We start from the raw sequence: 20,903 nt of genomic DNA, 5'->3' as shown, positions 1-20,903 counted from the left end.
ATGACCCATCATTAAATTAGGTTGCCAAGACATTTGTTAATTAGCATGTTCCTATCGAGTTTGTTTCATCAGGAGGTCTCCTCCCAGGGCTGGCGCACAGAGCAGGGAGCACCCTGCACACAGGGACACCTCGAAAAGGGCTGAGGCTGCTCGTCGGGTCGGGGTCCTTTCCTGCCGGGTTGGACGCTGATGTTCATTTCTGCATCAGTGTGTGACAGGATGCGTTTGTGTGTGCGCTGATCCCCTGGTTAGGAAGGATTGCACTCGAAATGTTCAAATTCCCTACGTCTGCGAGGAGGACTCCGTCGGCAGTGTCTGCACAGATGGGCCGGCGGTGTCTGCCTGGTCACGGCAGGAGGGAGATGGGGTTGGACAAGCTGATCATGTCCTGGTCTGGCAGCTGGCTCCTGATTTGGGACACTGTCCTAGGTTGGCCCCTGAGACAGTAGCTGAATCTCTCCTGTCTTGGAGACGGCCACTCAGGCAAACGAAAGACAACCAGAAGGCCTTATGTGCGGTCCGACGTTACCAATTCCTGAAACAGCGCGGTAACCTATGCAGCGTGTTATTTTATTTTTTTAGCCTCAACATCTTCTTTGTTCTTTCGCCCGGAAGCTAATTGGTATCTATTTCTCTTAAATAGTAGTGATCGGAGTTGGAAACTTTTTCAGCGGTGGCTGGACGTGGGGACAGTTAAACTCACCTTCGTTGTCTGAGCACATGTCACTGTTAGTATGTACGAACACAGAATTAATTTTCATCTCGGCGGTTTCAAATCACTCTGCCGCTCACCCGGCTAACGCTCTGTTGGCGGTGAAAATATTCTTCTCGAGAGTCACCATCAGGCCTCATTTTAGGGTCAGTGTGTTCCTGCCGATGATCATGTTTCTTAAAAAAAAAGGGGGATATGGCTCTGGCCGGTTTGGCTCAGCGGTTAGAGCGTCGGCCCATGGACCGGAGAGTCCTGGGTTCGGTTCCCGCTAAGGAAACGTACTTTGGTTGCAGTTTGTCCCTGGCCCCGTTGTGTGGGTGGCAGCCAGTCAATGTCTCTCTCTCATATCGATGTTTCTCTCTCTCCCTTTCCCCCCCTCTCCCTCCTGCTGTATCTGAAGATACATGCAAAAATGTCCTTGGGTGAGGATAAAAAAAAATGTGCATATGTGTCTCCTCATTGGATTTTAATTTGGTTAGTTTTCAGCTTTTCTTCTGTTCAGCAAGGTCTTCTGAGGATGTCAGATATAAACAAAGGGGTTGGGTGGGGCTTACTTTTTGAAAAAATAATTGTTTGGCCCTGGCTGGCTGGCTCAGTGGGTTGGAGCATCATCCCATTCACCAGAAATTGGTGGGTTTGATTCCCAGTCAGGGCACATTCCTGGGTTGCAGGATTGGTCCCTGGTCGGGTGCTTATAGGAGACAACCAACCGATCCATGTTTGTCTCTCACATTGATGTTTCTCTCTCTCTCTCTCAAAATCGACAGAAACATATCCTCGGGTGAGGATTTAAAAAATACATTTTCTTTATTAATACTCCTAAATTAATTTAACTGATTCCATTATGGTAGGTGTGATTGAGAAATTATGGAATTTAACTGATTCAATTATGGTAGGTGTGTGGAGAAATACAACGGCCAAAACACCAGCTACCATTCACAGCCGATACAAAGAGCATTCGCTAAATAGAAAGAACATGAATATTCATCTGAGAAAAACCACAGGCGATTTAAATCGGTGTTTAAATCTATAGAGACACCTGTTTAAATGCATATTCAGATGGGTTTTTCCTGCCCACATATCAGACTGTTTTCCTAGTTGAGTTTAACACAGGACATCTATTCGGTCATTTATTATCCATAGTGTGAATTGACAAAAGCTGCATTTTCTTCCTAAACAAAATGCGGTTTGTAATGTGGGTTTTCCCCTATTCTAGGTGAGCCTTTTTGCCATCCACCAAATCGATCTGTAACATCATCATGGCCGTGGTACAATTTCTCTGCTCTAAGCGCAGTGGGAATTTTATTTTAATGAACACATTTAATGTAATTACATCTCGGGTTATGAAAATGTCCTTTGGTCTCGCTCCTTCCTAATAATTCCGTGTTAGGAAGGGACACTTTCTCAAAATAGTTTTTCATCTTGCTTTTTGGCCAAATCAAGTTGGTTCAGACAAACCATCGGGCGTTTTCAGGGGGAGGGGGGAATTATATCGTTTTTCAGAAGTTAATGTCCCATGCTTTTAATATGTTGGAGCATGTTCATTAAACGGTGAAGTACTTTTGTGGACTAACTGTGTTTCAAGAGTTTAAAATACGTTTATTGACACCTTGTTCTAAGTCATGCTTGCGGGCGAAAACAAAGTCTGGTTGCCTCAGATGGTAATAATATATATGCAGGGAGATTCTTAGTAGCTGTTAGCAAATTTACTTTCTGATACATTCTTAATTTGGGCTAGATGGTATTCCGGACTTCCTAGTATGCACCCCAGGCACATTTTGAGGTGTAATTAACGATACCCGTCGCTGTGCGCCAGGCAAAAGCGTTGGGTGCTTCAGAAATTAACGTCGGTGTAAATCATTATTAATGGGCTTTGAGGATTGAATTCCCATAGAAAAGCTATGCTGTGGCCCCCAAGCCCAGGAAACCGGGGTGCTTTACCTCCAGGGGGCGTACGTGTGCACGGCGGAGCCCGGCGGGGCTGTCCTGGTGTTTTGGCCTGGAGGGGACCCGTCCTCGTCACCCCAGATGTTTGCTGTCATCATCGTTTCTGTTCCCAGCGAATGGCCCCAGTCTCTTCTCCGAGGGCAAGCTTGAGGCGCCATTGATCGCCCCGTCTCTCCCGTCTAGTCAAGGACCAAATTCTAGAGATGGCACCCCAGTGGATGCTGCTCTCCTGTCCTGCTGCCCCCAGCTCGTCGGGGGACCCGCCTCGCCGTGGGGTCATGGCTGGCGTTTGTGCAACCACTCCAGGCTCTGCCCCGTTCATCTGCCACCGGGCAGGACACTGAGCGTCCGCGGTCGCGAATCAAACAGACCCGTCACACCCGGTTAAAGTCTCCACTGGGTACCCATCACTCGGGATGAAGAGTGTCCGTGGCGGCTGGCAGCGCTCTCTGCGTCTGAACCCCGCGATTTCTTCAGGCCTTCCTCCGCCTCGCAGGGAGAGCTTCGCGGGGAAAAGCAGTCAAGCAAACGAGAAGCAGGACACGCGGTCGTAGGAGGGGGCGGCGTCAGCCACTTTCGCAACCTGCCCAGAAAAAGGAAGGTGGAAGGGGTCCGGTCCCCTGAGAGATTCTCTGAGCCGTTGGCTTACTTACGTATGCGTGTACAATACGGCATCTTTAGAATACAAGGCAAAGCACAGCAACACAAAATTCGCTTGGGAAAATCAGATTTGACTTTTCCACGCAGGCACAGTAGCCCCAAGTAGGTCTCGGAGTAACTGGAATTTCTGCGAAACGTTGAGACTCCCGCAGAACCTGAGTTTGCCCCATTCAAAACTGCCCTTCAGTCCTGTTTCCTACATGCTTTTTCCTGTTCTGGTGTTTTCGGCTTTCATTTGGGAAGCACACTGGCAGGAGTTTGGCGAGCTGAGCAGCGTCTCTTTCAGTGGCTCACGGGAACTCTGACGGCTCCTTGCTAATGCGACAGGTTGTGTCCGTCCGTCCGGCAGGACGCTCTGGGCCGCCACCGGCGGAGGTTGTTCAGATCCTCAGGGACACAGCCGAGCCTGCCACCCTGGCACGGAGGACACAGAGCGTGGCAGCTGGGAGCTACACACATCCGGCACCTCACGGTCTCCGCTGGTCGGAATCTGGGCACCGTCGCTGGCTCTTCTGCTGCACTCGAGATGCCGACCAGGGTGGTGGTTTCATCTGAAGGTTCGACAGAGGCAGGAAGTGTTTGTGGGCACGGTCAGGTGGTTGTGGGGGAGGGGCGGTTCCGGTAGGCTCTGGGCCTGAGAGTTTCATGTCCCTGATGGCCGCCGGCTGGACGGATCTTTCTGTGCTTTCTCGTGGCACCTGCTCCATCGGAACCAGCGAGAGGCAGAGTCCGCCAGCGAGACGGGCGTCTTAGTCTTGGATGACTTGATCACAGCAATGACGCCCCATCCTATCTCTGCGTTCTGTGCCTCAGAACCAAGTCGCAAGGTGCAGCGGAACTCCCGGGGAAGGGATCGTACAAGCTGTGAATACCGGAGGGTGGGGTCCGGGGGCCCTCTCTTCGTTTGTCTGCCTCGTCGCTGCTCAAAAGTCCGTTGCTGTACTTTGTCTACGTGAAATTGTAACCACGTTGCTGGAAGCGACTCCGGCTAGCCAGTACCGGCCCCTACCCGTGCTTCCCTTACCACGTCGGAGCACGGAGCAGGAAACTTCATCCTCACCGTAATACGTGTGAGCTGTGATCAGGGCTGTGCCCATTGTCCAGAAGGACATGCCGACAGAGCGGCGTAGGTTGGATTGAAATGGATTTGGATGAACTGCATTACTTGGGAAGGTAGAAACAGATGAAAATTGTCCGGACAAGTGACATTTGTCTGTCACGCAATCATTTCGGGAATCTTTTATTTGTTTATTTATTTGGGGGGGAGGGCAGAAAGAGGGGTGTTCTTTCCTCCTGCTTCATTGTGGTGTGATTGACACATTCAGCCATGTGCACATTGGAAGGGAAAACAGGATGTGTGTCCCACCGGTAGGTTATGAGATGATTGCAATCAAGTTCACTAACACCTTCGTCACATCGCGTAGGTACCATTTCTGTGTGTGTGGTCAGGATGCTTATGAGTTCCCGCTTAGACGCATTTCAAGCATACGACGTGGCATCCTTAATGATGATCATCGTGCTCGGCATCAGTCCCCAGAAGTTATTCATCATATAAGTCTCAATGCGTAGCTTTGAACCAACATCTTCCCGTTTTCCCTCCCCAGCCCCTGGCAACCAGCCTTCTCCTCTCTGCTTCTCTGAGTACAACTCTTTGTTTGTTTCTCTGGTTGGTTGAGTTTCTGTGTTTGTTTGTTTTTGTTTTTTAGATTCCATACATGAGTGAGATTATCTAGTATGTGTCTTTGTCTGTTTGGCTTATTTTCCTTAGGATAATCCTCCCCAGGCTCATCCGTGTTGATCAGGGTTTTCTTCTTTTTCAGGGCTGCGTAGTATTCCATTGTATCGATACACCATCCTGTTTCTCATTCATCCGTCAGTAGATGCTTGGGCTGTCTCCGTATCTTGGCTCCTGTGAACAGCGCTGAAGCGGACATGGGCTGCAGGTATATTTTCTTGTTTGCTGTCATGGAAACCATGGTCTCCACATGTCTGTTGACTCCCTGTGGCAGAAACAGCATGTTGATGGAAGTGGGTGAGAGGGGGACCCGTGTGCTCATGCTTTGAGGCCACAGCCTCATGGCTGGGACTCTCCATTCTCTAGTCATCCCTCTACTCCCAGAAAAATACCCAGTATGAGAAGGTGACATCCTTGAGCAGGAGAGGAGGGAGAAGGTCATGGTCAAGAGACAGAGAAGGGTGTTTCTCCAAAGGGTCAATGCCGGGGGAAATGACCTTCGGGTCTGGGTTCAGAAGGCAGCAGGCCGGAGCACGGAAGGGGAAATGCTGATGGAAGGGCAGGGGGGAAGGGTGGCCCTGTCGGCCAGCGACAGGTGAGCAGCAGGTAAGCAGACAGGTGAAGCAACGCTCGGAGCCTCACATGTTCTTTGAAGAGCCTTTTCGAGATCCTCGCCCACGTGCCAGGGCGTTTAGGGGTTTCTGAAACCCGGGGGCCGTGTCACCGCTGAAGAACACGATCCCTCCGCACTGTGGATGGACGTGTGGGTGCCCTGGAGAAACTGGCGGTTGCTCAGGTGGATCGCAGTTTCCACAGAGGCCAAGCTGCCCGGACGCGAGAGCAAAGGAAGGGACTGGTCACTGTGTTGTGGGCGGGAGGTGAGGATTTCACAGGTGGTCTCCCGGCGGACGCTCAGAAGGGTGACACGCAGGTCCTGAGTCAGTCTTCTCCACTGGGGCTGAGTTTGCCTCCCAGGGGACGGGGGACCGTTTCTGCAGATATTCTTGGTGTCACGTCTCGGGGGAGGAGGGTGCGCTGGTATGAAGAGGTCGGGGTGCTGCCAAACAGTCTTCACTGAACAGCACAGACCCCAGCAAAGCACTGAAGTCTGACGTCAGCCATTCCCGTGTTGTATCTTTTTTTTTTTCCCCTTTATTGATTTCAGAGAGAGAGGAAGGGAGAGGGAGAGAGAGAGGGAAACATGGATGAGAGAGAACATGGACTGGCTGCCCCTGCACGCCCCCCACTGGGGATGGGCCCACAACCTGGGCATGTGCCCTGACCGGGAATCGAACCGGCGACCCCTAGGTGCAGGGTCGATGCTCAACCACTGAGCCACATCGGCCGGGCCTGATGTTGTATCTTCAGGTAGGAAATTTGATGAAGAAGCAGGCACACGTCTGACAGTGCCCGCTACGGACTGAGCACCGGAAAACTAGTTCTGCAACGACAGTCTGTGCTCATTGTTTTTTATGTTCCATAAAACATGGTGTCACTGGCTGGAGACGCACCCACCGCACCCCAGCTGTCACACCCAATGGCATCTCACGGGGCGGTGGACCATTACGCAGACTCGCTCACGTATTGCTGGCATTAGCGGTGGGCGGGCACAGCCTGCAGCCCACTTGGGGACCCCGGATGTGCTAACCCTCAGCCTTCCACAGGCAGGACGGGTGGGCATCTTTGTTGACCTCCAGGTGCTCTCGTGCATCTCACTGTACTTAGACATGGGGGCCAACGCACGTCTCCACCTGCGACCCGAAAAACCCTCCAACCCTCTGAAAACGGCTCATGCCTTGTTTCAATTGTGTCTTTTTCGGGTTAGCGTGAGGCATTTTCCATTCAACGGGGTCGGCATCGGGTCTTTGTTGCGTGTGGTGTAACCAGCTGCCGCCCTTGCGGTGCCCGTGGTCCAGGTAGGAGGAGGTCACCTTGCACGCCTCCACCCATGGGCATTGTCCACAGTTGTTGCTCATAGACTTGGACACCGACCACTGACTGCTTCATGTCAGAGAGGATCGCGGTGGCCCATGCGTAGCTCCACAGCTCCCAGGGGACACACACATATAGCCCCCTCCCAGCCCCAAGAGTCCCTGATAAGGTCTTCTCCTGACGCCCTGATAAGGTCTTCTCCTGAGGCCGATAAGGTCTTCAGACGCTCCGATAAGGTCTCCTGACGCCCTGATAAGGTCTTCTCCTGAGGCCGATAAGGTCTTCAGACGCTCCGATAAGGTCTTCTCCTGACGCCCTGATAAGATCCTCTCCTGACGCCCTGATAAGGTCTTCTCCTGACGTACTGATAAGGTCTTCTCCTGACGCCCTGATAAGGTCTTCTCCTGATGTACTGATAAGGTCTTCTCCTGACGCCCTGATAAGGTCTTCTCCTGACGCCCTGATAAGGTCTTCTCCTGACGTACTGATAAGGTCTTCTCCTGACGCCCTGATAAGGTCTTCTCCTGACGTACTGATAAGGTCTTCTACTGACGCCCTGATAAGGTCTTCTCCTGACGCTCCGATAAGGTCTTCTCCTGACGCCCTGATAAGGTCTTCCCCTGACGCCCTGATAAGGTCTTCTCCTGATGCTCCCATAAGGTCTTCTCCTGACGCCCTGATAAGGTCTTCTCCTGAGGCTCCGATAAGGTCTTCTCCTGACGCCCTGATAAGGTCTTCCCCTGACGCCCTGATAAGGTCTTCTCCTGATGCTCCCATAAGGTCTTCTCCTGACGCCCTGATAAGGTCTTCTCCTGAGGCTCCGATAAGGTCTTCTCCTGACGCCCTGATAAGGTCTTCCCCTGACGCCCTGATAAGGTCTTCTCCTGATGCTCCCATAAGGTCTTCTCCTGACGCCCTGATAAGGTCTTCTCCTGAGGCTCCGATAAGGTCTTCTGCTGACGCCCTGATAAGGTCTTCTCCTGACGCCCTGATAAGGTCTTCTCCTGAGGCCGATAAGGTCTTCTCCTGACGCCCTGATAAGGTCTTCTCCTGACGCCCTGATAAGGTCTTCTCCTGACGCCCTGATAAGGTCTTCTCGTGATGCCCTGATAAGGTCTTCCCCTGAGGCCCTGATAAGGTCTTCTCCTGACGCTCTGATAAGGTCTTCTCCTGAGGCCCAGGTCCCATGTTCTCCCAGGGTGGGCACTACATTGAAGTGGGCACATCCCTTGGCCTGGCTCTCTGGTCCCATCCTGTCATTGGGCAGCTGCGGCGATGGGGTGTCCTCTGTCTGCAAGTCCACTTCCTCTTCTGGTATTTAGTTCTCAGTTTCCGAGATCGTCAGACGGGGGGTTCAAGTGGGGGCACCCCAGTACCATGCCCGCCGACTCCCTCCAGCCGTCACTCTTTTAGGAGTGGGGTTGTGTCCAGGGTGTTCTCCGTGATGACAGCCACGCCGTCCGGATGGACTCCCTTCGGGGCGTCTGCTCCGACCTCCTAGCCAGCTCCCAGGCTGCAGGCCTCCTGTCCCTCCTGTTCCCCAAGGTGTGCCTGCATGTCCCTGCTTCCCTTTAAAGAGCTGCCCGAGCATCACAGACAGCAGATGTTAGAAAGGCTCCGGCACCGAAACAGATCGGGAGGAGCCTGTCCCCCGGGGCTGCAGCACAGAGCTCCTGGCTGAGCACGGAGCCCGCCTCCCACACCACATGGCGGGCGGGCGCTGTGGGCTCCCTCTCTCGTCTGAGCCTGTGTCCTGGGCCAGGCGTTACCGAGGTGGTCACTGTGGAGGAGAAGCAAAGCTTTGTCTGCAAACACACGCAGGAGAGACAGGGCTCAGTTCTCAGTGCGCGGTGTCTTTGACAGCGCGTCTGTGCCCACGGGCCACGTGGGGGAGCAGGGAGGGAGGCTCCAGGGAAGGCGGGGAAGGGGCGTCCCCAGGTTCGGGCGCCATTCACCATGCCGCCCTCTGCGCCCTTGCAGGAAGATGATGAGCTTCCTGCTGCTGCTGCTGCTGTCATTGCTGAGTGAGGCTCAGAGCCGAGCAGCCTCGAAGCCCAACTTTGTCCTCATCATGGCCGACGACCTCGGCATTGGAGACCCTGGCTGCTACGGGAACAAGACCCTCAGGTAGGCTCTGCGCCGGCCACATGCAGACACCTGGCTCCGTTCCAGGCAGCCGTCCGGGGGCGGTGGGCACCAGAGCGCAGGCCGCGTGGGAGGGCGGCTCCCCTCCCCGCTGCGCGCTGTGCGACTTCGCAGACACGTACCGACGTGGACGTGACGCAGAGGATAGAGCCAGAGGTCATGGCAAGGACACTCAGTCACTCTTTCCTACTGCCCACCCCTGGGATGCAATTTCCTTCTTCGTTGTCCCCTTCCCGTCAGCTCGCGTCCTGTATCTGGTCTCGTTTCGGCCTCTGCCTTTGCTTCGGCCGCTGTGGTGGCCCCGTCCCGCCAAAGCTTGTCACCCGCCCACTCTGACCCGCATACCTGTGCCCCCTTCTCGTCCCGCTGTCCTCTGTCATCAGCCAGCCACCCCAGCTGGGGCACACGTCCCCGGGACCCACGTGACGTGGGGTGACGCCCGAGCTCTCCGAGGGCCAGGGTGACCGCTGCAGGGGCGACCAAATGCCCTGGCAGCCAGACTGAGGGACGGAGGAGAGTGTTTGGGTTCTCAGCCCGCCTCTCCCCGACAAAACTGACAACGGAAGAAACAGTTGGAGGGCCACTGGGTTTAACGGAAAGGTGACTTTTCACGTTAGCGCGTACCCTTTCCTGGCGGGCTCACCCACTTGTGACATTCACTGGTAAACCCCCAGGGTGGCCCGCTCCTCCCCCTCCCCGGAGGGCCGAGGCTGCTGAGAGCTGCTGGGTAGGGGCCCACCGGGGCTGTGGCTGGAGGCACAGGCAAGCTGTCCCCTGAGCTTTCTTGTTCGGGGGCACAGAGGTAACTGGGGACACATGCATGGGGTGGGAGTAAGGCTTGGCCCATCTCACCCCCATTTCACAGTAGCTCATTTTTAAGACGCGTTCTTCTGTTCTGAGCTGGGGCCAAGGGAACAGGAGCTGAGAGCCCACTTGGGCATGTGGGGGTCCCCTAACACATTGGACCCGGGTCATTCGCCCTCAGCATGGTTCCCTGCTTCCTCACTCGGAATCTTGGTTGCGGGTCCTTTCCGACCCTCTCTGCCCTTCACACGACCCCACAGAGCCCCAGCCCTCCCGGTCCCTGGGTGGTTGAGAGGTGACTCGTCACAGAGCCGCGGAGAAAATGTGTAGAGTCATCCTGAGTGACAAGCTACCTCTGTTCCAGGACGCCCAACATTGACCGCTTGGCCAGAGGGGGCGTGAAGCTCACTCAGCACCTGGCGGCCTCCCCCCTCTGCACGCCCAGCAGGGCAGCCTTCATGACAGGCCGGTACCCCGTCCGATCAGGTACTCCCCGCTGTGCCCCGGGACGCCCTCTCCGGGACGCCCTCCCTGCGCCCCCTGAGGTGCCCCCGCCCTAATGGCCGACTCCTCCCGCTGCAGGGATGGCGTCCAAGTCTCGAGTCGGAGTTTTCCTGTTCTCTGCCTCTTCCGGGGGACTTCCCAACAATGAGGTCACGTTCGCCACGCTTCTCAAGAAGGAAGGCTACGCAACGGCTCTGATAGGTATGGCAGCTGGGGCCGGGGCGCAGGCGGCAGGAGCTGGGGAGGGTGGGACAGCCTCCTGCTCAGGGCTGGCATCGCGGATACAGGGGCACAACCTCAAACAGGGAAGAAATGAATCCAGTACTGATTTGAAGCACAATACCCCTACCTGGGTTATGTGAATGTGTAGCTCTGGGTTCATGTGTGTGTGTGTGTGTGTTTATGCATGTGTCTTTGTGGATGCATGGATGAGTAGATGGATATACAGATGATAGATAGATGATTAGATGATAGATAGATAGATAGATAGATAGATAGATAGATAGATAGATAGATAATGATAGATAGATAGATAGATGAAGATAGATAGATAGATAGATAGATAGATAGATAGATAGATAGATAGATGATAGATAATGATAGGCATGCAGAATGATACACCAAGTGGATGTATGAGTAGAGGAAAAAACAGATAAGGTAGGTGACAGAGATAGGATATATAGATCAATAGGTGAGATGTACGATGGATGGATGGATGCATGGATGGACAGATTGACAGATACATGATATAAGTGATAGAGACAGACAAGAGTAGATAGAGCAATAGATGGAATGGATGATGGATGGATGGATGGATGGATTCATGCATGGATGCATGGATGATGGATGGATGGATGGATGGATTATGGATGGATGGATGGATGATGGATGACGGATGAATGGATGGATGGACGTGTGGATGGATGGATGGATGATGGATGGATGGATACATTATGGATAAATGGATGGATGGATGGATGGATGGATGAGTAGATGGATAGATGGATGAATGATGGATGGATGTATAATGGATGGATGATGCATGGATGGATGGATGATGAATGGATGATGGATGGATGGATGGATGGATGATGGATGATAGATGGATGATGGATGGATGGATGGACGGGTGGAAGGGTAGATGGATAGATGGATGGATGATGGATGGATGGACGGATAGATGGATGGATGGGTAGATGGATAGATGGATGGATGATGGATGGATGGATGGATCGCTGGATGGATGATGGCTAATAGGCATAATTATACACACAGAGCATACAAAACCACATAGGCACACTATGCTATTGATACATATTTTTATTTGACTTTTTAGTACTAAAATTGTCTCATCATCTGTCTCGGTTGATATTCCCATATTGATTTTATTGCACGGCCGTGAATGACGCCTTGTCCTGTTTTACTGGACACGCGTGGGCCCAAGCAGGTCAGCGGGCGAACCCTGGAAAACCTCGTAGGAGCAGTGACCGTTCTCATCCCCACACGTGTTGTCGTAAAACCGTCATCATTTTTGTGTGAGGCACTCCCTGATTCAGTGGTGTCGTTAACATTTTATCAGAAACGGTCACAGGTACTTAACCTAACTGCTGAGTTATGAGCGTGATGTCCGCGGGCCTCAGGGGCACTTTTTGGGGAAGTGTTCATGTCCCGTGTTCACATTCGGGGAACAAAGGCAGGAGGGTCCCAAGATTTAATTTTAAGGAAATGTGTTTAGAAACACAGCCATCTCAGAAGGGCACCTATAGTGACATCTGTATATAGTTACATGCTGTATAGTTACCTCTCCTGCCCATTAAATATGTTAGGTTTTTGCCCGGCTGGTGTGGCTCAGTGGTTGAGCATCCACCCTGCACCAAGAGGTCACTGGTTCGATTGGGCCCGAAACCCAGTGGGGGGCGTGCAGGAGGTGGCCCATCGATGTTCTCTCTCATCGATGTTTCTCTCTCTCCCTCTCCCTTCTGTCTCTAGAGCAGTGGTTCTCAACCTTCCTGACGCCGCGACCCTTTCATTCAGTTCCTCCTGTTGTGGGGACCCCCAACCACAACATTATTTTCGTTGCTACGTCATCCCTGTAATTTGGCGACTGTTCCGTCTTCGGCGACCCCTGTGAAAGGGTCGTTCGAGCCCCAAAGGAGCTGCCACCCGCAGGTTGAGAACCACTGCTCTCGAGTCAATAAAGAAAACATAAGTAAATAGGTTAGGTTTTTGTCTTTTGTTTTGGTCTAGGTTTTGTGTTTTTTTTCCCCTTGTAGTCACTAAAGTGTCTCTTGTTTTCTGGTGGAACAAGTTAGTATCCCAGTGTCTGTGGCGAGGAAGCACAAGGTCGTGAGGTTCCTGGGAGCGGGGCTTTGGCTCATCCCCGGGCAGAAAGCCGCCCCGTCCGGGTGCCCCGGGACTGAACGCTCCCCGTCTCCTCCTCAGGGAAGTGGCACCTGGGGACGCACTGTCACAACAACACCGACTTCTGCCACCACCCGTCCAGCCACGGCTTCGATTACTTCCACGGGCTGCCGGTGACCAACCTGCGGGACTGCAAGGCCGGGGAGGGCAGCGTGTTCGGCTCGGGCATCCGGCTGCTGGTGTTCGTGCCGCTGCAGGTGCTGGCGCTGGCCCTGCTCACGCTGTGCGCCCTGCGGGGGCTGGGGCTGCTGCAGGTGCCCGTCGCCCTGCTGGTGTGCCTGGCCCTGCTGGGCGCCGGCCTGCTGGGGGCGCTGGCCTGCTTCCTGCACTGGTTCCGGCCGCTCAACTGCTTCCTGATGCGGGGCCGCGACGTCAGCCAGCAGCCCCTGTCCTACGACAACCTCACGCAGAGGCTGACCGAGGACGCCGTGCAGTTTGTTCGACGGTGAGTGTCGCCGGGCGTCCGGGTGGGGCCGGGGAACGGCTCGGGGGGCTGGCACGGCGGGGGGACAACCCGGAGGGTCCTTCTGGGACCACCGCCCCTTCCCTGTGGCCTGGATGGGCCTGCCGGGCTCGCTGGAGGGCGGGGCAGAGGGACGCGGCACGGGCCGGTGTCCGCCTTGTGGTGTGGGGGCTCACCCGAGACGGGGTTCACCAGGGTCCCTCACGGCCGTGCATGTACTGCCATGCCACCAAAGTGTCTACCGACACCGTCGTGGGCGTCAGGGTCCAGCGTGACCTCCGGAGACAAAGGTCAGCGTGCGGTTTGACTGTGGAGGTCGTTGTGCTCATGGGGGCGAGATGCAAAATAGTCTACGCACATTTCGGAGCCAAGAAAAGCAACCCGTCTGGGAATAAACGTGGCCAAGGAAGGGATCTCTCCGGGGTCCGGGAGGGCCCTTGGGGTTCCTCATTTTGGGGTTGCTGTGAGCCAAGGGCGTGGCCCTCACCTGCCCGACAGACTCCCAGGCGGAGCACAGGCTGGGTCAGGACTGACTTAAAACAGGCAGAAGTGGCCTGGCCGGTGGGTTCAGTGGTTAGAGCGGCGGCCCAAGCACCACAGGGTCACGGGTTCAATTCCCGGTCAAGGGCACGTCCCCGGGCTGCAGGTTCCATCCCCAGCCCGGTCTGGGATGTGTGCAGGAGGCAGCCAGTCGATGTGTCTGTCACACTGATGTTTCTCTCTCCCTCCTTCCCTCCTTCATTCCCTTCCACTCTCTCTAAAAAGTCAGTGGACAAGCCCTGGCCGGTTCTGCTCAGTGGTTAGAGCGTCGGCCTGCGGTCCGGAGAGACCCGGGTTCGGTTCCCGCTAAGGGCACAGACCTCGGTTGCAGTTTGTCCCCGGCCCTGGTTGGTCTTGCGGGTGGCAGCCGCTCAGTGTGTCCCTTCACATTGATGTTTCTCTCTCTCTCTCTCTCCCTCCCACTCTGTCTGAACAAAATATGGAAAAATGTCCTCGGGTGAGGATTAAAAAAAAAAAATCAGTGGACAAAAAGTCCTCGGGTGAGGATTAACAGAAAAAACAACCAGAGACGAAACCGTTCTGTTCCACTGGTCACCTCAGGGGACGGGGGAGAGAGAAACAGGGACATTCGTCTGGAACCCAGACTTGGCCTCTGTGCTCACCGGCCGAGGCCACACAGCGGGTGGTCCACCCGGCCCGCCTGTGGGACAAGCCTGGGGCCCTCGCCCGGCAAAGGGCGATGGATGTGTTCCCTGATTCCGAGCGGAGGACGGGACTGGAGGGCCACCCTCGTGCTTCTGAACCCTGAGTGACCGTTGACATGTGGTGGGGATACCGTTGGGTCTTCAGTGCCCCAGCCGGGTGCTGGGTGCAGCAGCAGCCGCTGGGGGACAGACGTTGCGAGGTTAGGACCTCATTTCCGATCAAGGAGGAGCAGGTTGATGAGCTGTCCTCGGAGGCTCTGTTCCCTCCAGCGTGGTCACCTCCGCCACTTCCCTTCCTGTTGTTCCGGTGTAGTAGTTCTGGTTGTGGCACTAAATGTAACCGGACCGCAGGTCGGTGTGCGCACGGTTGGCACAGCCCGTCCCTCGTCTGCTGCCTTGGCGGCATTGCACTGATGGGAGCTCAGTGCTGGCCCCTCAGGGACTTCCCCGGCCCCCCGTGGGGCTCTCCCGCGAGCATCGCCCTCCGTACTGGTGGGAAGGTTACACTCGCGCGCCGCACTGCACGGCACGGGAAGCTCCTGACACGCGTGACCTGGACACACACAGCCTGGAGGCACCGGGTGAAGCCACGTGGGCAAAGCCACGTCATCGTCCTGCTACGTGAGATGTCGGATCCGCTGAGCTCCATCAGTCTCGAGAGAGCTGCCTCAGTGTGTCAGCCGGGGATCGTGGCACTGCGGACACCACCGTAGTCACAAACCCGTGTTTCAGGGGTCGGGAGACACGTGCGCAGGCGTCGCGTGCAGAGTACCTCGAGTCACTGCGGCAGGTACCCCCACGCTTGTGAGAAACGCGGTCGCAGGCAGTCAGAGGCAGACGCGGTCAGAGCCACCAGAGCGCTCGTGAGATCCGTTCCAAGGCTGCGTAGCCCAGCCTGGCACGTGTCCCGGGACCCGAGGGCGTCTTCCAAGTCGCGGAGGTGACGGTTTGGAAGATATAATCATGGACTCCGCCAGCCCGCACCTTAATGTGCTCTTTTCGGGACGAAATCGCTCTTGGGGAGATGCTTCGAGGAGTCAGCAATCAGCTCGCTGTGTGTCGGGGGGACTGCAGGCCTCTCGGAGAGCCAGGTGTCCTGCCCAGGTGTCCTTAACGAGGCCGTTCCCAGCATGCCCCCTTCTCCTTTCCCACGAGGCTCCGTCCCACGGACCCGTGGCTTCCAGGGGTACGTCAGGCATGGGGCGTGGATCCGTGAGCGGGGCCACCTCACACCCACCACCTTCTCATGCTGCACAAAGACCTTCTGAGACGAGTAAAGAGGTGTCATCCTGTGGAGGACTCGGGGGCTCAGAACTTTGGGGAGAACAGCCCCAGCCCCAAGAGTAGCAGGCGAGTCCGCACTGAGGACCACTTGTCACCCCGAGGCCGCTCCTCACTGGCAGAGAGGACCGTAAGGGGACCGTCCCCTCGGCCGACATACTAATCAGGTCCGAGTGGGGTGAGCTGGGCCAACCGTGGAAAACTGGACAGATGCCCCAATACTCTTCCTCCGAATGGGGCGCCCAGGACGGAGAGTCCCGGGGAGCCGGTGTCCCGGTCACTCCGCAGAAGCTCCGCAGTCGGTAGCACAAGCATCGCCGTGGTGAGGCAGACGCATCCGGGTCTTTGGAGACGAGAACGCAGGTTCCGCAGCGGTGGGAAATCAGCAACCGATTCCATCCCCCCAAAAGTGGAGGCCGCAGGTAAAACAGCGTGAGGCCAGCGAGGGGACCGAGACGCACACGGCACGTCCCTGCCAACACCCACACGGGGCTCTGAAGTGGGAATTTCCAAGAACAAGGTTCCTGTATCCACACCACATCCTTTGTGTGGTCCGTGGAATCCGGTCAGTGGACCTCAGAATTCACAGGACGTGGACGTGGGCACGGGGTTCTCCAGGCCCCGTGGACGTGCCAGGCATCGACACCGCCAGTACACGGGGGTGGGGACTTGAAGAGGCCACGGCTAGATGTGAAATCGACGCTGCTGATATTCGGGGAAGCTACACAGGGCGCAGCTGAGGTGTGCTCGGCACCAGGTCTACTGGCAAATACGTCCAGCATTTGGCACCGGCGTAGAGTTCTGTTTCTTTTTTATTGACTTTAGGGAGAGGAAGGGAGAGGGAGAGAGATGGAAACATGGGTGAGAGAGAACATGGACTGGCCGCCTCCTGCACGCCCCCCACTGGGGATCAGCCCACCGCCTGGGCCTGGGCCCCGGCCTGTTTCCGGCGGTGCAGTACCTTTGCTCACTGGGCACGCTTGTCTACGCTGCCAGGCTTTGTTTTCTGTGTGTAAAACCTATTCAGTCTGCGTTGACACCCAGGCCCTCAGCTGGCACCTGTGACGTCTCGTACCTGTGATGTCTGGTACCTGTGACATCTCGCATCTGTGACGTCTTGTACCTGTGACGTCTGGTACCTGTGACGTCTGGCACCTGTGACGTCTGGTACCTGTGACGTCTCGCACCTGTGACGTCTGGTACCTGTGACGTCTCGCACCTGTGACGTCTGGTACCTGTGACGTCTCGCACCTGTGACATCTTGCACCTGTGACGTCTGTTCTACCGAAGGAACAGGTGCTGTACTGTAAAGATGATGGGAAAAGACTCCTGTAGCCCCGGCCGGTGTGGCTCAGCGGTTAGAGCGTCGGCCCGTGGACCAAAGAGTCGCGGGTTTGATTCTGGTCCAGGGCACGTCCCTTGGTTGCGGTTCATCTGTGGCCCTTGTCAGGGTCACGCGGGAGGCAAGCAGTCGATGTGTCCTTCTCTCATCGATGCTTCTTTGTCTCTCCCCCTCTCCCTTCCTTTCTCTCTAAATCAATAAAGATAAAAGGAAGGAAGGAAGAAAAGGTCTCCGGTAAACGTGAGCATTTTTATAACGAAGGTGTTCTCCTGGGCTCGCCCCGTCCACCGGGGGTCTCCCTGCCGTCCAGGCTGAAGTCATGATCCGCGACTTTGATTGACCTCCAACGTGGTGCGTGTCCGACGCCACCCCACCGCGCTTATAGGCTCCCCGTGAACAGCGTTTCCCGGGGTTGCCTTGTGACCTTATGTGACAGCCTTTTCCCCGACTTGTTTTTATTCTCACCTCCCATTTTAAATCGCTTCGATCAGGGGGTCCTGCCAATGATGTCGACGGCTTCTTTCTTCACCTTTTTAAATTTCCCTCCACATAGTTGTCAGGGTCCCAGCTCCCCAGCTCCGCCCCTCTGTCCGTCATCCTGTAGGTCCACATGCTTGGGAGATGGACTTTTTATTTTTTACCCCCTTAACTTTAAATCTAAAAATAAATGGGAGGAGAGATGGGAGGGGAATTGAACCCATGCATAATGCATAATGCGGCTGTCTATTTAGGGACGAGTACAGACTGTCATCGTCAGTTTATTTGGGGGCGTCTACGCTGGTGTTTAGGTCCATCCTCTGTGTGTTGAGAAGCAGGCATGAGGTTGGCAGGTGACTCACCTTCCCGTGAATAAGGAGTGGTCGGCCCTGTGCGAAAAGGCTTCTGATGGCTTCGTTGCGGCTCTTCCAGGCTCGTTAAGGTCTGGGAAGTAACCACGGGAAAGCCTTGGCCGAGAGCCGCACGGCAGGTCGTCAGAAGGCCCGGCGTTCCAGTGCTAGCGTCTGACGCTGTCTTCTTTCTGAGACGTGGCGGCGTGTTGGCGCGCATCTGGGATGGTCCTGTCTCTCAGGCCCTCTGTTCTAGCTCCCGGCCCAGCTGGGACTGGCCACTTAGAGCCGCTTCTCTGTCTTTGCTTCCTTTTTTTTTTTTTTTATCCTCACCCGAGGACATTTTTGCATTTTTTGTTCAGATAGAGAGGGAGGAAGAGAGAGAGAGAAACATCGATGTGAGAGAGACACACTGAGTGGCTGCCACCCACGCGACCCAACCAGGGCCGGGGACAAACTGCAACAGAAATACGTGCCCTTGGTGGGAACCGAACCTGGGACACTCTGGTCTGCGGACCGACACTCTAACCGGCCAGGCTCTCTTTGCTTTCTTAGTTGTGAAATAATTACAACATTCCTTCATTTTACGTTCTTTCAAAGGACGGAACAGAGGACAGCGGCAGCGCCCGTCACCCGTGCGGGAACTCTGAAACTGCGGGGGTCTGTCGCTTGCTCAGTTTCAGGTGTTCTCCGAGAGCAGAGGTGCCTGGCTTCACTGTCACTCGGGGCGGTGTTCTGTGCCTGTGCTCTGGTCTGTGTCTAACGACAAGGGGTGGATCAAGGCAAGGAGCCACCTCACACGTCAAGGGGGGTGCGCGGTGGGTCTCAGCTCACCCGCCGGGCGCTGAGGGCCGAAGGGACCAAAGCTGGAATCGTGTCCGTTAATGAAATGCATGGGAAAAAGTGTGCACCCGGGCACCTGTTAGCCGGACAGCCGTTGGAAGGCAAGACCCAGGAATAAACCCGCGGGGTGTGGGGTTATCATGAGGAGTGAAGTATTAAGTGACGATATAAAAGCAATGTTGATTTAATGAAACAGAGCATCTCTTTAGAACTTCTGCTGGATGTAGAACATTTGGGTTGATTCTGGCAAAATGAACAAGACTTCTGGCTTAGGTCAGGCATCTGCAGACTATCTCTATCTACATCTATATATCTATACTTATATACTGCTGAGCACCCCTGCAGGCCAGGGATGCCGCTGAGCACCCCGGCAGGCTGGCGATGCCGCCGAGCACCCCGGCAGGCCAGGGATGCTACTGAGCACCCTGGCAGGCCAGGCGGTGCCCTGTGCATGGGAATCCATCTCTGGGACTATGTACCACATCGAATTAAAGTTTGGCCTGTGCCCCGACAGCCCTCAGATGGTGCTCGCTCAGCAGAGCCTTGTAGTGGTAAAGGAATCGAGGAGGCTGCCCACACCGAGGTGACGGCTGAGGCCGTATGGGAAGCTGAAACGCAGTCACATGGAAAGCGGAAGTGGTACACCCTTTCTACCCCTTTCAGGGACCAGGATGCAAAGGCCCAGACCTTCCCGTAGTCACTAAACTCATAGCAGTCGCCCGCAGGGCCACCGTGCACAGGGACTTACGACTGCGGAGCCCGTGTGTTGTCACCAGTGACAACCAAGTAAACCCAGGAGCACTCAGGACTAGAAAACATTTTCGTGGTGACACGGATCTGTCTAGATTGCAGATTTGAGCCAGTTCAAAGGATCTTCCATTGAGCCCCCGACATGTCCACATTGACAATGGAATGTCGATTCTGGGGGGTTTGTTCCTCTGTAGGAGGTTGGCATCTGGCAGGACGTGGAGTTGAATGGACATTAGGAAGATGTTGCTGGAAGAGGTGATAAGTTAGGATGTTGCCTTGGCTACACAGGACGGGGTGTGTGTGTGTGTGTGCATGTGCATGTGTGTGTGTGTTCTTCAAGGTGTGGACTTCGTAGTCATCAGCACTCAGGGAAGAGCCGAATGCAGGAACAAAGCAGGGTGTTCTGCACCACACGGTGTCGCCTTGGAGAACGTCTCAGGGATCTTGCTGGCCCTTCAGCTCGCTGACCCACACAGGGAGCCTGTGAGACCCTCTGCAGACCCCTCTGTCCCTGAGCGGACGAGGGCCAGCCTTGGCATCCTTCCCACTGTCTCCGAGCTGCCCGGCGGCTCCCCGCGGTCATCAGAGCGGTGTTGACCTGACCCTGGGCCTTTGTTTTCCAGGAACGCGGACACGCCCTTCCTGCTGGTGTTCTCCTGCATCCAAGTGCACACGGCCCTCTTCGCGTCCAGGGACTTCGCCGGGAAAAGCCGACACGGAGCTTACGGGGACGCCGCCGAGGAGATGGACTGGGGTGTCGGTACGTGTCCACCTCCAGTGTGTCCTTGAACGTGGCCGAGTCCTTCCCTCCTCCCAGCCGGACCCCTGTGCATTTCCACCAAATTCCTGGCACCTTTATAGGCAGGAAATGTGCTTCTGTTGCCCCCCACTGAACAGACGCTGATTCTGAAAGGTCACCAGAGTGGGGAAAGCATCTTCAGCCCTGAAGTCAGGATGGGGGTGGCCCATGGTTGTAGGCGCACCCTGAGGGGCAGGCTGGGTCGCTGGGCCGGTGATTGGTGAGTCCTCGTCACCGCGTATTCGAGTAACAGTGACACGTGGGCAGCACTTGGCCGTTTGCAAAGTTACACCAGGGGCGGGTTGGGGAAGGGGAGCCCGCAGCCGGGTGCAGCCTTGACGAACATCCCCAGGGTCTCTTATTATGGGTGCGGATGTCATCGCCGCCACAGTCACCGTGCCTTCTTCTGGTAGAGTTGTTCCTTCTCACTACGGCTCTGAGGACACTGCAGTCCCTCGTTCCCCATGTCCCGGCTCCTTCCTCCGGACAAAATGACTATTTCTCAGCGATGGGCCCTTTTCTTGTTTTTCAGA

The 20,903-nt window shown here is 55.4% G+C and overlaps 1 protein-coding gene across 1 annotated transcript in view; it reads left to right on the top strand.

Annotated features, from left to right (window-relative positions):
* Positions 1 to 5,144: 5,144 nt before the first annotated feature.
* Positions 5,145 to 20,903, top strand: part of STS (steroid sulfatase) — a 65,866-nt gene continuing 50,107 nt past the window's right edge. Inside the window, exons 1-6 of the mRNA XM_036271191.1 lie at positions 5,145 to 5,262; positions 8,967 to 9,113; positions 10,300 to 10,421; positions 10,518 to 10,640; positions 12,882 to 13,305; positions 20,195 to 20,331. Coding sequence (XP_036127084.1) covers positions 5,252 to 5,262; positions 8,967 to 9,113; positions 10,300 to 10,421; positions 10,518 to 10,640; positions 12,882 to 13,305; positions 20,195 to 20,331 — 964 coding nt within the window. The 5' untranslated portion in view covers positions 5,145 to 5,251. The remainder of the gene's footprint in view (positions 5,263 to 8,966; positions 9,114 to 10,299; positions 10,422 to 10,517; positions 10,641 to 12,881; positions 13,306 to 20,194; positions 20,332 to 20,903) is intronic.

The sequence above is a fragment of the Molossus molossus genome, unplaced genomic scaffold, assembly GCF_014108415.1.
Source record: "Molossus molossus isolate mMolMol1 unplaced genomic scaffold, mMolMol1.p scaffold_m16_p_2, whole genome shotgun sequence".
NCBI lineage: Eukaryota > Metazoa > Chordata > Mammalia > Chiroptera > Molossidae > Molossus > Molossus molossus.
Note: the sequence above shows the minus strand (reverse complement) of the source record. Positions and strands in the feature narration are given on the sequence as shown.